Here is an 18066-nt window from a genome sequence, read left to right as displayed (position 1 = left end):
GACAAAACCATTTTAGAATATGGCTGCCTATCTCACTTTAAACATTTTCAAGTTAGCAGGCAACAATCCTGGGAAAAGGTGAAAAACAAAGAGAGAAAAAGCCCAATGAGTTTATTGTGTGGACTTTCTAATTTTTTGAACAGCATGGTAAAGGCAACTAAGCACTTTCCATAAAGTGGATATAAACTGAAATGTTCTTAGAATCCTCCTACTCAAGGGCTCCCTGGAAGAGTCACTGAATAGTATTTGGTTTATCTGTTAGCAGGAATTTTCTGTTGCTAAGATTCATAAAATTATAATTGAGAGAAATATGTAATACTTGGGTTTGTCTCCCTTTTAAAATCATACTAAGTTTATTATGTTTTTAAAACTTTAAAATCTGGGATTTATTTGAAGGATAAAAGCTAGAGCAACACAAGGGGAATGGGGAAGGGGGAAATTTGAATATATTGGAAATAAAAGGAAAAACTAGCAAAACGTGGAAAGGAGGAGCTAGAAGAGGCAGACAGAGAGCAAAGTAAGGGTGAAGGCAAGCCAGAGTGTGAAGGAGCCAAGAGCAGCATGAGAAGGGAACTGCACCCAGCAACTGGTGCCTCAGCTGGCTAGCTCGCTGGATGGCTGGGGGTGTCGCTCCAACTTGAGCAGCTCTCTGGTAGAATGCCCCTGACGCTCCAGCTGTCGCCTTGGGCTGGAGCTGGGGATGGTGGTAGGCTGGGCTAGGCAAGGTTGTGCTGTGCTGTGCAAGGTAGGGTAAAGATGAAGAGGAGGAGAAGGCAAGGAGGATGCTCCATCCCCAGTGCACTGCCATCTGTGTTGGTGGCAAGGACCAGCCAGCAGGAGGAGTACATGCTCATTTATGGCAAAGAGCCCAGATGGGTCTTTATTTAGGAAAATTGTGGTCCAGGTGTTCTACCAGCAGCTCATCTTCCTCTTCTAGGCAGTGGTGGAGGGGCCAGTAGTGACAGTAGTAGCAATAGTGGAAGGTGAGGCAAGACCACCTACCTGGCTCCAGCCATCTCAGTGTCACCCCCTCCAATGGCATCACCTGGTGTGATGGGCATCCCATGCATATCCCAAGTGATACCACTGTGTTCAACCCATCTTACATTTTTTTCATGAACAAGTGAAAGTGACTTTGGGCTGACTATTCTGAAATATTGTTTAAAAAACCTTGACAAATCCCACAGTATGGAATAATTTCCCATCAATCTCCAGTACTCCATTCTAGTATATGATGGTAACTCAGAGGTGTCTAGATGATTTTTCATGGCAGGGGGATGTGTGAAGTAGAGAAGAGGATTAAGAACCCTTTTCTCCCAAACATGATCACATTTATTTATTTATATATTTATTAGATGTATACCCCCTTTTCTCACAATATGGGACACAATCCTTAAGAAATAAGTGGGGAATCTGTGGCCCTCCAAGTGATGTTGGATTTCTATTCCTATTATCTCAGATTTTAAGCCATTCTGATTGGGTCTAATGGGAATCAGAGGCGGGATACAAACCGCCATATAGTACGTATTGTATACGTACTAGGGTTAGGAAGGGGCGGTGCTTCCGCACCCCCCTAACCCTAGTACGTATACAATACGTACAAGATGGCGGCGCCCCTTCCACATGGGTGCCGCCATCTTTACGTACTGGACGCATAGCATCCAGACGTGTCGCGGTGCTAATGACGTCACGAATGGTGCTTCGCGACATCATCAGTGTGCCGCGGAAAGAAGCTCTGAAATGGAGCTTCTTTTTTGCTCCGTAAGGGAGCCGTGCGGTTTGGCTGCTGCAGCTCCCACGCGGAGCAAATGGCGCCGGCGGGGGAACGCCGCAAAGCGGCGGTTTGTATCCCGCCAGAGTCCAACAACATCTGAAAGGTTTCATTGCGGAGGTATTCAACATTTCCACCACGTCATTTTCTTAGCAGAAATAATTTCTCCCAAATTGGTTGTAATTCCACAAGAAGAAAGATATGTTGTGTTTGACTGTCTATGAGAAATGTCTCTTCTGGTGTATTTTGCACACATCTGGGGCCTTAGATGACAATCCTATATGCAGTGCCTTACAAGCACATTCCATTGCACTCCTTGGGTCTTAAAGGTTTCAGCTCTTAATCTCAAAATATTTTAAGCAAATGAAAGGTATGTCTTTTCCCAGTCACTAATACCAACCTGCAGGCATTAAAGAAAAGTAGCTTCATCCATTTGAAAAAACTGAAGTTGGCTGCTACACCTATAAAAAAAATAACATACAAAACAAGCCAGACTGATGATTAATCATTCCTAATAAATAATATAACTGAAATATTTATAATAATATATTCATTATATATTAACAAGAATTAGTATAAAATATAGACTGAATAAATCCTTAATAATCCAATTTGCCTCAAATTATAAGATTAATAATGGTTTGAATGTGCTTTTTAGATCCTTTCTTAACTGAAGCTTTGGAATAGCCTCTGAAGTGACTAACACAGGACATTATCACATGAGACCCATTCTCGCAGCAACCGTATGAGTTAAAAAAATATGGAAACATATTGGTTCCAAATCACCCATTTTCACACGTCTTTGCAATTGCATGATTGGGGCTGCTGCCGGCATTACACTCTCCTGACTCCCCCTTAACCCTGACTCCCTATCCTATGCCCTACCCAGCATGCTTTTTGTTTTTTAAATTTAAATTTAATTTATTTTAATTTTAACTTTTTCACACAATTCTGCTACTTCTACTGTAGTTAAGCTTTAAAAAGGAGAAAAGAAATAGGAAAAAGGAGGGAATCGGGCTGTTTGAGAATAGCGAGTAGAAAGGGGGACATGGAGAGAGAAAGGGTCATTGGTCTCTACACACTGTCCTTAGGAAAACTCATTAGCTCTTTTGGCTTTTCCTACCACCTGTATGCCGATGACACCCAGCTGTATCTTTCCACCCCTGACCTTTCTCCAAAGCTTGAACAGCAAGTCTCATCTTGCCTCACAGCTGTCTCGCAGTGGATGCGCCATCGGCGCTTGAAGCTCAACATATCCAAGACGGAGCTTCTTGTCTTTCCTCCTAAGCCCACCCTTCAACACTCCTTTTCTGTCTCTGTGGACAACATTTCTATTCAACCAGTCCAGCAAGCCCGCAGTCTTGGTTTTATCTTTGACTCTTCTCTGTCGTGTATCCCTCAGATCCAGACCACAGCCAAGACTTGTAGATTCTTTTTGTACAATATTGCCAAAATCCGACCATATCTCTCCTTCTCTACTGCCAAGATCCTGGTCCATGCCCTAGTGATCTCATGACTTGATTACTGTAACGTCCTCCTGGCTGGGCTTCCTCTTTCTCACCTCCGTCCTTTAATCTCTGTTCAGCATTCAGCTGCACACATTATCACTTCCACCCACCGCTCTGACCACATCTCTCCTGTGATGGCATCCCTTCACTGGCTCCCCCTCCCTTTCCGTATTCAGTACAAGCTCCTGCTGTCGACGTTTAAAGCCCTCCATGGACTGGCCCCTCCTTACTTATCAGATCTTTATTATTATTATTATTATTATTATTATTATTATTATTATTAACCTTTATTTATAAAGCGCTGTGAATTTACACAGCGCTGTACATACAATCTTTTTAATTGGACGGTTCCCTGCCCTCAGGCTTACAATCTAAAAAGACATGACACAAAGGGAGTGGTGGTGGGGAAGGGGCCTCTCTAGTAGGATAATACATATAAAATACATAGCAATATAGGAAATGATTCAATAAAACAGGCAACAAAAGAAAATCAAATAGCAAGTGACAATTATGCAATGCCTGGGAACGCTGCCCTGAACAGGATGGTCTTCAACTCCGTTTTGAAGTTGGTTAAAGTAGTGATGACTCTTGTTCGCGGGGGAAGAAGGTTCCAGGAGTGAGGGGCAGCGAGTGAAAAGGGGCGAATCCTTCTTTCTCCTCACCTTCCCACCAGGGCCCTCCGTTCTGGTAGTCTAGGTCTGCTGTCTCAGCCCAGGATTTCCTCTGCCCCATCTCGGATTCGTCCCTTTTCACTTGCTGCCCCCCATTCCTGGAACCTTCTTCCCCCACAAGCAAGAGCCATCACTTCTTTAACCAGCTTCAAAATGGAGTTGAAAACCATCCTGTTCAGAGTAGCCTTCCCAGGCATTGCATAATTGTCGCTTGCTATTTGGTTTTCTTTTGTTGTCTGTTTATCAAACCATTTCCTGTATTGCTATGTACTGTATATGCATTATCCTACTTAAGAGTATGTATTTTCCCTGGAAAATGATTAACCATCCATTATGAAGCCAAGCCCTCCCTCCAGTCCATCTGCCTTGGTCCAGGCCTTGGAGGTAGAGAAGAACTGCTGGACCTCGTACCCTTTCCCTCCACCGCTCCCTTCTCCTTCTGTGTCATGTCTTTTTTAGATTGTAAGCCCAAAGGCAGGGAACCGTCTAATTAAAAAGATTGTATGTACAGCGCTGTGTAAATTTACAGCGCTTCATAAATAAAGGTTAATAATGGTTAATAATAATAATAATAATAATAATAATAATAATAATTGGCACCATGTAACTGCCAATATCATAACTGTCCTGGCAGCAATGTTTTGCACCTGGGAACTTGAACGACTGCGATGGGGAAACCCATCAATGAAAAGGGATGCCATAACTGCAGTTGGGGGACATGGCAGCTACAGGTTGGAGGTGTCATCATGTGATACTAAGCTGGTTTTTTCTGGCTCTAATCACAGGTTGAAAGCTGTGTGTAGGAATCTCCACAGGCTGCATGCATCAGGTCACACCTTTGGAGATTTTATGACCTTAACTCTATGATGTAATAAAACACTTCAGAATCTAAGACAAACCTCAAAATGGCTGAACATATATTTTAAAATTAAAATGCTGGAAAACTAAAAAGAAAGCAGTTCTTACTAAAGTTTAATACTCACAACCACACATATTGCTGTGCAAAATACAGACTGATTAATATTTTGGTTAAAAAAAAGCCAGCCAGTATTTCCTGCTGTCAAATATTGTTTCCAAGCAAGTCTGAATTGAAAATGAAGGTGTTATCAACATATCTTTTCATGCCATTGCACTTGCAATGTAAGGAAAGCCAAAAAAAAAAAAAAAAAAAAAAAAGGACCTGCAAAGTTTTCATTACATATAATGAATCCAGAATCCCAAAATCTGATATATTCCAAAAAATTTAAAATGCTTTCATGGGTGGCTTAGATAGTGATACTTTTGTTTTCTAATGGTTCACTGTACACAAACTTTGTTTGATGCATAAAAATATTTAAAATATTTTATAAAATAACATTCAGGCTATGTGGACAAGACATATTGTATTGCATACTCTTGTATTTTGAGGTCCCCATAATTCATATCTTGAAACAGCATGTTTTTCAGATAACCTTTCAATAACACTAGGTCAGGTTCCGAGCAGAAAAGGAGCATGTCCTGAGGCATGTGCACATTCAGGTAAAGGGACAATAAAATCTAAATGGGTGTACTAAATGCTCCTTCCTTCCCCCAAGTCACCTGCATTTTTGGTTAGTTCTGTCTACTGTGTCTGTTTGAATTGCTATCTTGTGTGTGTGGTTGCACTCTGCATTTTTCTAAATAAAACCCTCTTAGCTCACCCCAAACCTGGAGTTCTGCTCATTACTGGTATAAACAGGCACAAATGGTCCTAAGCTTACCCAGCCTCTTGGAGAGCTAACTTCCCCAGGGGTAACAATATATATATGAAACATAAATGAATTTTGTATTTAAACTTGGGTGCGATCTCCTCAGTAGCTCATCATATATGTATATGCAAACACTAGTATTCCACAATCCAAAAAAATCTGAAATCCAAAACACCCCTGGTCCCAAGCATTTAAGATAAAGGAGACTCAACCTGTAATTCTATGATTGTTTAGAGGTGGCTTCTGGTCATACAAAATGCAGCTTCAGAAGTTACAATAGGAAATGAGGAACTGGGTGGGGGATAATAAAAAAAAATTAAGGTAATTATATATTTTCCTTGTTTATTGCTGTCAAGCCAGTCTTGATGTATGGTGACTCTGTGTTTTGTTCATTGTCTTAAACTTATATGATTTTAGCTGTATTATGTTTTAATTTGTTATTAGCCACTAAGCCAGGAAAAGGGTAATAAATGAATAAATAAATAAATGATGTAAATGTAAATCAATCCATATAAATATAAATTAAATAATTAAAGGGGGTTACAGTTAATTATACAGTGAAGTATTCAATTCAAATAAAAAGTAATAAAATCTGAAGTTAGTCCACTGCATGAAATGGAGATACTTACCAGGTGGTAACCCTGGACTCACTTGACCAATGTAGAAATATAGAATAATGGCTAGTCCCAAGTTAACAAGCGTGTATATCCACTGAATGACAAACATAATGGCAAGTGATCCTATTGCCTGTTGGACAAATCCAGTATTTAGGTTAAGTACATCAGCTTGTGCCACCAGTCTCTTATCATATTTTATTATTTCTATTAAAAAATCAAACACTTTGTGGTAACCAAAGAAGGAAAAACCTTCTCACCACACTTCTCTAGGCCTAATCATGGTTCCTTTCAATGTTGGGAAAGGCCTCTGTCTTTCAGAGCATTTCCAGGGCAATCCCCTCTGTCTTGTTCATTAAATTGTATGGGTTCTTCAGATATTGTCCTCTGTTCATAACTCTCTCTTGCGTTTCCACTATTTTTTTCATCTTTTTTTCTTACTGTGGAAAATCTATTCAGGAGAGTCATAGAATTATAGAGTTAGGAGGGGGCTCATCAGCCATTGAGTCCAACCCCATGTTCAGTGCAGAATCTCCAGCAAAAGCATCCCCAGCAGGGAGCTGTCCAGTCACTTTTTGAAGGTGTCCAAAAAAGAAAGAGAGGGACCTCACCATCTGTCTAGGCAGTTGGTTCCATTGCCAAACCACTCTTACTGTCAAGACATTCCATCTAATGTTCAATTGAAATCTACCCTCGGGTACCTTCAAACCATTAGACCTGGTCCTACCCTTTGAAGTAGCAGAGAAAAGTCTACCATCTCCTCTCTATGACAACCCTTTAGGTATTTAAAGAGTACAATCATGTCATACTCTTTGCCAGGCTGAACATGCTCTGCTCCCTCAACCTTTCCTCATATGTTTTGTCTTCTATACCTCTTATCATCCTTGTTGCCTTTCTCGGAACCTGTTTCAACTTATCTATATCCTTCTTAAAATGAGGCACCTAGAACTGAACACAGCACTCTAGATGAGGCTGACCAATGCAGAATATAGTGGGACTATTACTTTCCTCAGCTTGGAAACGATGCTTATATTAATTCATGCTAGAATAGCATACACCTTCTTTACTGCAGCATCATGTTGCTGGCTCACATTCAATTTATGATCAACAATAATCCCAAGATCCTTATCACATGTAGTATTGCTGAACCATGTATTTCCCATCCTATACCTGTGCATTTCGTTTATAGTAGCCTAAATGTGGATTTTAGCATTTTTCTCTATTGAATTTCATTAATTTCTGCCCAATTTTCTAGTTTCTCTAAATCCTTTTGAATTCTGTTATTGTTTTCAAATGTATTGGGCATCCCTCCCCGTTTTCTATATCTGCAAACTTGATAAGAGTTTCCTCCAACCCATTATCTAAGTCACTGATAAAAATGTGCAAGAGTCATGGCCCTAGGACAGAACCCTGAGGCACACCACTCAGCCACTGATGATGACTCTTTTCCAACCAACTATGGACCCATCTAATGGAGTTTCCATCTATTCCTTATTTTAAAATTTTGCTAATCAAAATATTGTGGGGAAATGTATCAAATATTTTCCTGAAATCTGGATAAATGACATCCACAGCATTCCTACCATCTATTAAACTAATTCCCAAGCGATTCAGGGACGCTAGAGGGTAGCCAACAATTCCCTGACATTTAGGAAGCGCATCAGACTTTCAGACATATGCACTTCACATTTTAGCAGTGTTTTAAACATTTTAGCAGCGTTTTAGCAATGTTTACTCCTTGGTAAGCGCTGGTCTGAAAATCTTCATTGTCAGCGAGGTTTTCTGGCAAGAAAACAAAAATTGCACACACACTGCAGCAGATAATGTCAACTCCTTCTGCCTTCATCACTGCAGTTAATTTTTCTCCCCTCTTAGACTGTAGTAACTATTTGGGATATCACTGCATGCTAGACACAAAATTATTCCATCATTCATTGGGACCCCAGCAGCCATCAGTGGAAAATCTAACCACTCTGCAACTGGCTATGGCAACATAGCCACATTTCCCATTTATCTCCTCATTAACTATATTGTAATCCTTCTTAATTTGTTAACTGCCTTGACTCCCTAGTTTTGGGGGAAAGGCAGGATATAAATAAAGTTAATGAAAATAAATAATAATTTTTTAAAAAATAGAACGTAGTAACTCCCTTATAAGGAATGGTTCTAGTATTTAGAGCTGCAACAGTTGAAAACAGAATATAGGTAAGTGGAGGCATAACAATGCAATTACAAAATCATGCAGGAGAAATTATGTGGAGAAAATGGATAATGAGAAGCTTTTCTCCCTCTCTTATAATACTAAAATACAAGGGTCTCCTACTGAAGTGAAATGGTGATAGATAAAGAACACACTATCCTATGGAATTCATTACCACAAGACACAGGGCATGTCTACACTGGCCATCTGCATCTGTTTCCCTCTGCCCTCACATTGCCTTATCCACATGGGGCAGGGCCATCAGTGTTGCCAATTTCACGACTTTCACGCGAAAACGGGGACTTTTCAGAGCTTTTTGTGTGATTTTCGTGCCTGGCTCTATTTCAGTGCCTTTTCGGCGACTTTGGCCCATTTCAGCTCCAGACTGCTGCAGAGCAACCAACCCTTTGGAGTGTAACAGTTTTCAGCCAAGAGGGCTGGAGAAAAAACTCTCTCTGTCTCTAATGACTCCCTCTGAGAGCCAGGACGGAGCAAGCCCAACCAACCCCAACTGTTTGGAGGAATCACATTCACACTAAGAGTTCAGCCAATCAGAGAGAGGACAGTGATTGCCCCCACCCCTCAGGCATTCTCAGGCTCCAGGGGAAAGCAAAGTGGCTGTCGTGCTGGAGAGAGGCAGGGAGTGAGGGATCTTGGCTGGCTTCCCAATTGCCTTGGATTTCCAAGTAAGAAATAAGTTTTAAGGCACACAAAGGCAATAGTTGACAATGGTATCAAGGCTTGATGTTGTGGACTTCTGTGTGTGCCTTAGAGTGACATTTGAATTTCTGAATTCCTGAGCTTGGGCAGAGTGCCCCAAGCCTACCTCTCAGGGTCGTTGTTGTACTGTGAGGACCATTTGGGTTGACGGGAGGAGAATCTAGTGGAAGGGAAAAGTAGAAGAATAGAGGAGATGTGAGAAAAAGAGGTGGAAATGTGCTTCTAAGCATGGGCAGAGCACCTGGGTAGAAAAATAGATGTTTATCTCCATCTTCCCTCCCTTCCATGGGCTGCCCTACTAGTTGTGTGATGTGAATGTGATGTCCCTGAGTGTGTGTGTGTGTGTGTGTGTGTGTGTTAGTGATTAAATATGCCTCTGAGCATGGGCAGAGCACCTGGTCAGTTGGCACCCCTGCTGCCCTGTCTTCCAAGAATTTTGTTTTGTGGCTCTCTTTTCGTTCCCTTTTCCATTGCCATCCATACTGCAGAAATAATCCAGTTTGGCACTGCTTCTAACTGCAAGGCTCCCTGCGATGATGGGATTCTGGCCACAACAAACCACCAAGCCCAGAATTTCATGCATGGAGCCCTGGCTGGTAAAAGCAGTGTCTCAACATGTCACAACAAACTACAATCCCCCAGGATTCCCTAGTTTGAGAAGGGAATTGCCTCCATGCTTCCAGATCCTAGCCCCAGAGAATGAGTCTACAGCATATCAGTGTTGCCAGTTTAAGTCTACTTCTTCAGCTGCATTTGGATTTAATAATGATAATAATGGTGATGATGATAGAGAGATAGAACTTGTAGCACCTTTGAGTCTCACTGAAAGAAAAGTTGGCAGCATGAGCTTTCCTAGACTTAAGCGTATTTCCTCAGATGCATGGGAATTGTAGTTCATTGTGGCACCAGAGCTCTTTCTCACAAAACTACAATTCCCAGGGTTCCCTAGCACTGAACCAGGGCAGTTAAAGCGGTCTCAAACTGAATTATTTCTGCAGTATGGATTGGACCTTGAGCATTTTTAATAACGAAGGTCCAAAACACTGCAGAAATAATCCAGTTTGTGACCGCTTTAACTCTCCTGGCTCAGTGCTAGGGAATCCTGGGAATTGTAGTTTGTTGTGGCACCAGAGCTCTTTTTGATAAAGAAGGCTCAATGTCTCACAAAACTACCCTTCCCAGGGTTCCCTAGCACTGAGCCAGGAGAGTTAAAGCAGTCTCAAACTGGATTATTTCTGCAGTGTGTCTTGGACCCAACTCAGGCTGCATCTTCACTCCAGACTCCAGAGACAATCCAGTTTCATACCGTTTTTACTGCCATGGCCCAGTGCTATGAAATCCTGTGAATTGTAGTTTGTTGTCACACCAGAGTTTGCTGAGAGAGAAGGTTAAATGTCTCCGAAAACTAGAATTCCCAGGATTCCATAGCACTGAGCCATAGCAATTAAAAGGGTGTCAAACTGGATTTATTTCTGCAGTGCGGTTGCAGCCGAACACGTTTCTATTTGGCACAAAGCTTCCTGAACCCCCTTCATGTCAAAATAAATATCCTAAAAGGACTGAAAGATTCTTTGTTTGGTTCAATGGTGATTTTGAGGGTTGAAATAAGTTACAATTATTTTTATTCAATTATGTTTACGTTTGTTTGCAAAACATCCGCCATTTTAACATTATGGGAATTTTCCGGGAATTGTGACTGAATATTCCGTGTGATGTGGGGGGATTCAGCGTGTTTTGGACAAACATTTTCGGGAATTATCTTTGAGGCTTGTTGGCAACACTGAGGACCATAGGCCCCAAATTGACTGCAGGGTATCTTCATGTTGGAAGGCCAGTTCCACAGTGAATCCACACCATCCCTCCTTTACACCACATTTTAAAAATTCACTATTCACTCTGGATCTTCACAAAAAATCCAGAGCACTCTGGAGCAGTGGTGTCACCGGGGGGCGGGTGTGTGTGTGCAGTCCATACCGGGTGACACCCAGAAGAGGGGTGACACAGATCGTGTTGTCCTCCCACCAGGGGGAAGGAGCGAGCAGGCTCAGCCCTGCGTTCCCACAGTTGTAGGAGTTTCTTCACGAGGAGGCCGCTACCACTGTGAGGAGGAAGAAGGCCAAGTGCATCTGGCCCCAATTCCCCATGGTGGCAGCGGTTTCCTCATGAGGAGGCCGCTGTTGCCATGAGGAGGGAGAAGGGACGAATGCAGCCTTTTAGCATGCACTGGTAGCCCCACTCCCCACATGGGATGACATTGGGGGGCAGGACACCACTGCTCTGGAGCAATATTGGGTGGCTATTTACACAGCATCCAGATGTGCTGCCTGCCACCACCAGCAGTCACTGGTGCAAGTCACTCCTTTGAGATCATAAGGCATCCAGCTGTGTGACTGATGCTGCTTGCGTCATTTTCAACCTCAACTACTCGTGCTAGTAGCAGTAGCACCGTGTGGCACAATGAGGTGCTGCATAGACAGCTATCCAGTGCCACTCTGGTGCCCAGGTAATAGGGAGAATTTGGATCAGCTTCAGGGCCAGAATACTCCAGGAGCAGCCCAGAGTATTCTGCCAGTGTAGACCCAACCATAATATGACCACTAACTTGGAGGGCTTTGACAGGGAACCAGAAAGATTCATGAAAGACAAGCATCATTATTAGTCATGATAGATATATGCTCCCACTAGCAGAGGAAGTATGCCCCATGAAAAGTATCATTGTACTGATGTGTTGCCTGTGGATTTTTTTCTCAGGCTAGCTGATAGACTTTCGGTGTCATCCAGCATGGCTCATCTTATGTTCTTAATATTCTATGGCCAGACTGTTAGAGATTCTGTGCCCTGATGGCTAGGCTATTGGGAAACAGATTTGAATCAGCCACTGTTCCCAGTTTGAGTTGCCACATAGTATTTTAACATCTCCTCAGCCTATATCACTGTTGCTATTTTGTTTTGTTTTTTCCTAGCCTTTTCACCTAGCTACCAAAAGTGCCACGTTACTGGGGATGATGAGTGTTATTTTCAAACACATCTAAAGGGGATCAGGGTAGATGGTGCCTCATATTTAGAAATCTTGCCATCTTTTATAACACAGAGAGATACAGTGGCTTAGTGGTTAAGACGCCAGTTCTGATGATTGGAAGATCGGAAGACTGACAGTTCGAGGCCCAAGTGCTGCATGATGGGATGAGCTCCTGTCACTACTCCCTGCTTCTGCCAACCCAGCAGTTCAAAGGCATGCAAAAGCAAGTAGATAAATAGGTACCACTTCAGTGGGAAGATAACAGCGTTCAGTACAGTCATACTGGCCACATGGCCACTACAGCAGTCCTCGGACAACGCTGGCTCTTCAGCTTATTAACGGAGATGAGCACAGCCCGACTAGACATTCATGGTCAAGCGACTACCTTTACCTTTTTATAACACAACTTTTTTCATAGTCTGGCCTATGCTTCTCCTGATAAAGTTTGTCATCATTTGCCTGTCATCCCAGACAAATGTTTAAAATATTGGAGACTTACACCAACAAGGGAAACCCAATGATCACAAAGTCTGGAGTAGAAGGATACTGGCATTTTCTGGATTTCTAATTCTTGGTTTTGTCGTTTTGCATTTAAATCTACAGAAAAAAAGAATGAAAACAAGGCTGAGTCTCAAGGCACATCTCCAGGCATTTTTGTATCCTTATAAATGTTCAGCCTTAACTGTGGATATACTTTGTTTCAAACAACAAAAATAGACCATTCTACACATGCTTGCCCTTGTTTCTGTCTCCATTCCTCCCTGTCTCAGAAGTTCACACCCAGCTTCTTCCCCCATCCCAAACCCTATTACTTTTAAGAGACGGAACTCAGATATTTGGCATTACATTTTGAAGTTTCCTCGCAACTACAATTTGACTTTTTCCTTTCTCCAAGTGAAGGGCTTTAAATCCTGCCAAGCTCCAATATTTCAAGAGGACAGTAATGTGGCGTTGATATATTGACACATTTACCTTAGTAACATGCCTGTAACATCTCTAGCTCTTCCCTAAACCTCCCTCTTGCCAAATTCTTTGAAGGAAAAATGGTAAAGATCCAAACTGTTTGAAAATACAGATTTTGCAAAGAGAAGATATCTCACTAAAATTAAACACATCTTGTTATTCTTAATTATCATCCTATAGTCTGGTTACAGAATCTGCAATCTATTTATTTTCAGACCAGTCACATAGTATATGTTATTCTGCTAGGAGGGTTCAGATAAAGGGATGTTTTATTTGGGATTGCTAATGAATTTTGAATGTCTCCAGTCACTTTCACACTACCATATTAGAGAAGGCAAACTTTTGGAAAGAATTAAACAATGCTTCCAGGCATGCAACAAAATCAAATCCATTTCTAAACAATGGTCAGAACTGTATGATGAAGAACACATTTGTGTTTGTACAGAACATAGCTGACTTTAATTTGATGTTCAAGATGTTAACTTCTGGAAGCTATTCTCTCCTATTGTATGATTAAAAAAATAAATAAGTTGATCTCACACTGCTGTGCATCCAGAAGGATGCATATGTATGCAGGCCAGCAGATGGAATAACATAAACAGTAAACCTTTCTGTACTGAATTAAATCTAGGCTCTTTTTTCATAGGTAAATTTGTTTATTTTTCCAGTAAATTGTTAAAAGTAATTCTGTGTTTATTTCCTAACAAAAAGACTGTCTCCAGGGATGATAGACTACATAAAAATATCCAGCTAAGGCCTTGTTTGCCCTGCACAAATAATACAGCTTGATACCACCTTAACTTTCATGGCTCAACGCTTTCGAATTCTGGGATTTGTGAGATATTTATCTTCCTCTGTCAGAGAGTTCTGGTGCCACAAAAAACTACAAACCACAGGATTCCATAGCACTGAGCATGACAATTAAAGTGGTGTCAAACTGCATTATTTCTGCAGTGCAGATGCAGCCTTTGTCTATAAAAAGTTACCTGCACTTTTCTCCACAGATAGACAAGAGAGACTAAACCGTGCCTCTGTTCTTATTACCTTCCATTTTGTGACTGGGAGCTTTCTGCATCTTATCAGAATGATGGCTTCCATCCTGGATGTCCTGCTGCTTGGCTTCTGTAGTTTGATATGGTGATGTACCCTCTTCATTCTGGTAACTTGGCTCTGAAAAGCTCTGCATATTTTTGCTACTGGATTCCAGGACATCACTATAAAGATCCTGAGCAGGTGTAATATTGTTATCAAGATCCAAGAGAAAGCTTGCTTGTAATGTCTGTTTTGCTGCCTTCTTTTGCTTCCTCTGCTTGACTATCTGTCCAAGGTCCTTGTCTGTTTCAAGAGTAGTTCCTGGATCTTTATTAAGAGGCTTAAAAAGATGGTCCATATCTCTTGAGAATTCCAGCAAGGTGCCGTCTGACCTGCCATGAACTATGCCACCAGATCCATAACAGGATGGTTTGTCTAGTATCAAAGGCCGAGAACAGCCCAGCACAACCCTGGAGTCTTCCCTCCGCATACGTCTTGGGTTCTGTTGAAGGTTGTAGCTCATAGAGACAGCAAAGTAAGCATAATCCACCGCAATATAGGTAAGCATGAAGTTGATGGTAACTATTGGAGCAAGGACATTCACTTGACCGATGAAAATGAAAGCCATGGTGATCAGACTTGTTAAACAGATTGCAGCTACTGGGGTTCTATTTGGTCCTTTCTATATTAACAGTAAAGAAAAGAATTGTATAATAAATAAATAAATAAATAAATGATTTGTATATGTTAAATATGGACAGTAATGCAGTAATCTGACAGCTGATCTTGCAAGATTATGTCTACTTCCTGCTCCAGTCCTGAGCCATATTACTGGCCTGGAACAAGTATTTTTTAGGAAAGCTTCAATACTTTCTTACACTGCCAGAGTATGGAAGCAACTTGTTACAGGTAATGTTGTAACCAGCAACAAATTGCTTTTAGTGCTTAAGAAGGCTGCTGCTCTGTCCTTCCTCTGGATAATGTTTCTTAAATGCCTGTTACTTTTTATGGAGACCAAGAAACTTTTTTGCCTGTTCCTATTACTTTGGGATGAGGTGGAGAGTGCTTCCTCTTAGGAGAGGTTCTTTGGGCCTAAATCTAGTTTTTAGTCTCAAAGAGAATAAGCCCATTGAATCAGTGGAATTGACCTGATATATATCATTCAACACAGAATTCAGTAGGTCTACTCTAGTTGGGATTAGCAATTGGATTTGGGTCAGGACCTTTACCCATTAATTAAACAAGGTGTCTATGTAGAATGTATAATTTATTTTTGAAGCGCTTAACCATACCCTCCAACTGTACTCATTTGGCAGAAACACTCCTGATTAATCCTCTATTGTCCACTTTTTCAGATGCTTTTCAAATGTCCCTGTTCTCCTCCCAATTTCCCCTTTTTAGCTTACTTCAATTGATGCAAACTGAGTTGAAAGTACAAAGGTAGTTTGTACTCAGTTAACTCATCAGAGAGGAAAGTAGAGGAGATCATGGAATCTTTCCCTTCCCAGTACATTCAGGCAAGAGCAAACTGCTGTGCCCTCTTCTAGCTTTTCTGTTCTTCTCATACATAACTTTTTTGTCATCTTGACCATCTTGGTCACACATGTCCCTGTTTTCATTTGTGAAGTGCTAGAGGGTTACAAGGGTTCTATGCTTTCAATCGCCTTCTTGCGATTGCAAAGGAAGAAAAGAGAGGAAAGGGAGGCAGAAGCATACAAGTGTGAGGTAGACTGTGACTTGTTTTTTTAATGGGAAAATGATGCCTTCTTCTTCTGCCTAAATTAAAGGGAGCATATAGAAACGAAGGGACAGTATGTACATTTTCTGAAAAAGAAACAACATTGTTATGCATTGAATTTAGAAACTGAATGAGAGCCCATGCTTTAAACACTGAATAAAGATGTCCACATTTTAGCAAAGAAGGTAAAATTTATATGTCTTTATTCTTCAAAAACAGAAAAAACACCTTAGCCAAAAGCTGCAGTAAAACAAACACAAAACAAAATTTTGATGGTAATCAAATGGGCATATTCTGTGAAATACCAAATCAGGGATGAGAATCATATGCCTTTGAGATGTTACTGGACTCCAACTGCCATCATGCTTCATCACTAATGACCCTGCTGGAATATACTACTAGATGAAGACCTATTAATGTGCAATGAAAGCCAAGTCCAGATAAAGTTCATGGGTTGAGCCGCTAATTTGGGTTATTTTTCTTATACAGAATTCAGAATGTTATAATGTTTCTTGTTTAAAATTATTAGAGATCCAAATATCCTTCTGCTTCTGGAATATCAATTATCAAAGCCAGCTAGTATCTGGAGAAAACATGCCATATAAACCAGAAGTATGCATCTCTGAATTTTTGAAGATTATCGCACCGGGGTTTAAATGTTCCCCGGTGTGTTCTAACGTGCATGCGTGGGGGTGTGCACGGAGCGTGATGGGAACCCGATGGGGCCCAGAACACTAGTTTACCGCACACAGGAATGCCACCACCACCGCCAAGCGTCCCCATCGTGTTCCCATGGAGTTCCAGGGGACGCCATTTCTGGGAACTGTTTCAAAGCATCCCCAGAAATGGCGTCCCCTGGAACTCGATGGGAATGCGATGGGAATGCTCGGCAGCGGCATTCCTGTGTGCAGTAAACTAGCATTCTGGGCCCCATCGGGTTCCCATCACGCTCCGTGCACGCCTCCGCGCATGCACGTTAGAACACACCGGAGAATGTTTTAACCCCAGTGCAATAATCTTCACTGTGTACTGCACAGGCAGATGAGTCCAGGCTTTCATTGTTTACTAACCCCTTGTCCAAGAAATGCTAGGCTCGGTATCACTTTCTCTTGGGCGATGCACTGAAGGATTCGGGGTGCTCCATACAGGCCACCCATACAGGATGCTAAAGATGAAATGTACAAACCAAGCAAGAATAGGAAGCCCACCAGGGACACCTGAAAATAAAAACAAAAATGCATGTTGTTCTTGCTTAATACTACAAGCATCTTGAGTCCGAAACCACTGAGAAGTTCTCTAGCATAAGTTCACTGAAATGAATGGCAGCTGCTCCACAACAATCTTTTAAAATGTGATATTTCAGCAGGGCTTGCCCAGAAAAACATCCTGGTCGATATTGCAACTCTAATTAATAACATGAAAGCATACACCCTAATTTGCTTTGCACAGCAAGTATGAGCTTCAAAGAGAGTGAACCATTTCCATGGGAAACACTCCACTTAGAGGCAATTTCAAACAAAACCTGTACTGATTATAAGAAATGCAGTAGAACAGCAGTTATTTGATTCTAATTGCATACTGAAAGAAAGCCTGAACTGAATTTTAGTTCGGGAACACGCATTTGCATACACAGATCAAACAGGAAAAGGCACACTTATTTTATTTTTGTCAAACTGAAGAACAAAATAAAACGTCTACGATAACACAACTGAATGGGCTGTCTTAAATGGAAACTCTGAAAATAGGCATCTGCATAAGTTCACTGAGTGGAATGTGTCTTTACTTTCTTGTCCTAAATGTGCATGCCATTTCCATTTTAAGAACATAATAATTTGACAGTTGTGCTTGTCAACTTGGAAGTAAGTCCCACTGAGTTCAACAAGTTTTAATTCTCAGTTAAGTTTATCACATACATCCAATATTTCCCTGAAAACTGGGGAATGTATGGCCAAGCAACATCAGATTGTGTTCAACATGGAAAACATTATTAATGAGGAAAAACTGACAAGCTAGGAAAGGTTGCACCAGTTTGCTTTTGCCTGAAGCTACTGGGAAGAGTACAAATCTGCCTCCTCCTCCCCCACCACCACTGAGTTAACAAAT

At 41.4% G+C, this 18066-nt stretch overlaps 1 protein-coding gene across 3 annotated transcripts in view; it reads right to left on the bottom strand.

The window, feature by feature from the left end:
* LOC149313949 (solute carrier family 12 member 8-like) overlaps positions 1-18066 on the bottom strand; it is a 101630-nt gene that overhangs the window by 2001 nt on the left and 81563 nt on the right. Inside the window, exons 9-13 of one of the 3 annotated variants that reach the window (XM_089520217.1) lie at positions 17034-17180; positions 14238-14907; positions 12730-12827; positions 6307-6424; positions 2172-2232 (exon numbers count right to left, since the gene is read on the bottom strand). In XM_089520217.1, coding sequence (XP_089376343.1) covers positions 2172-2232; positions 6307-6424; positions 12730-12827; positions 14238-14907; positions 17034-17180 — 1094 coding nt within the window. The remainder of the gene's footprint in view (positions 1-2171; positions 2233-6306; positions 6425-12729; positions 12828-14237; positions 14908-17033; positions 17181-18066) is intronic. The other 2 variants (XR_016280882.1, XM_089520218.1) reach the window with 2 other exon arrangements.

The sequence above is a fragment of the Sceloporus occidentalis genome, unplaced genomic scaffold, assembly GCF_023333645.1.
Source record: "Sceloporus occidentalis isolate IW3139 unplaced genomic scaffold, rSceOcc1.0.p SCAF_4, whole genome shotgun sequence".
NCBI lineage: Eukaryota > Metazoa > Chordata > Lepidosauria > Squamata > Phrynosomatidae > Sceloporus > Sceloporus occidentalis.
The sequence above is the reverse complement of the archived record's forward strand: the minus strand, read 5'-3'. Positions and strand labels throughout refer to the sequence as shown.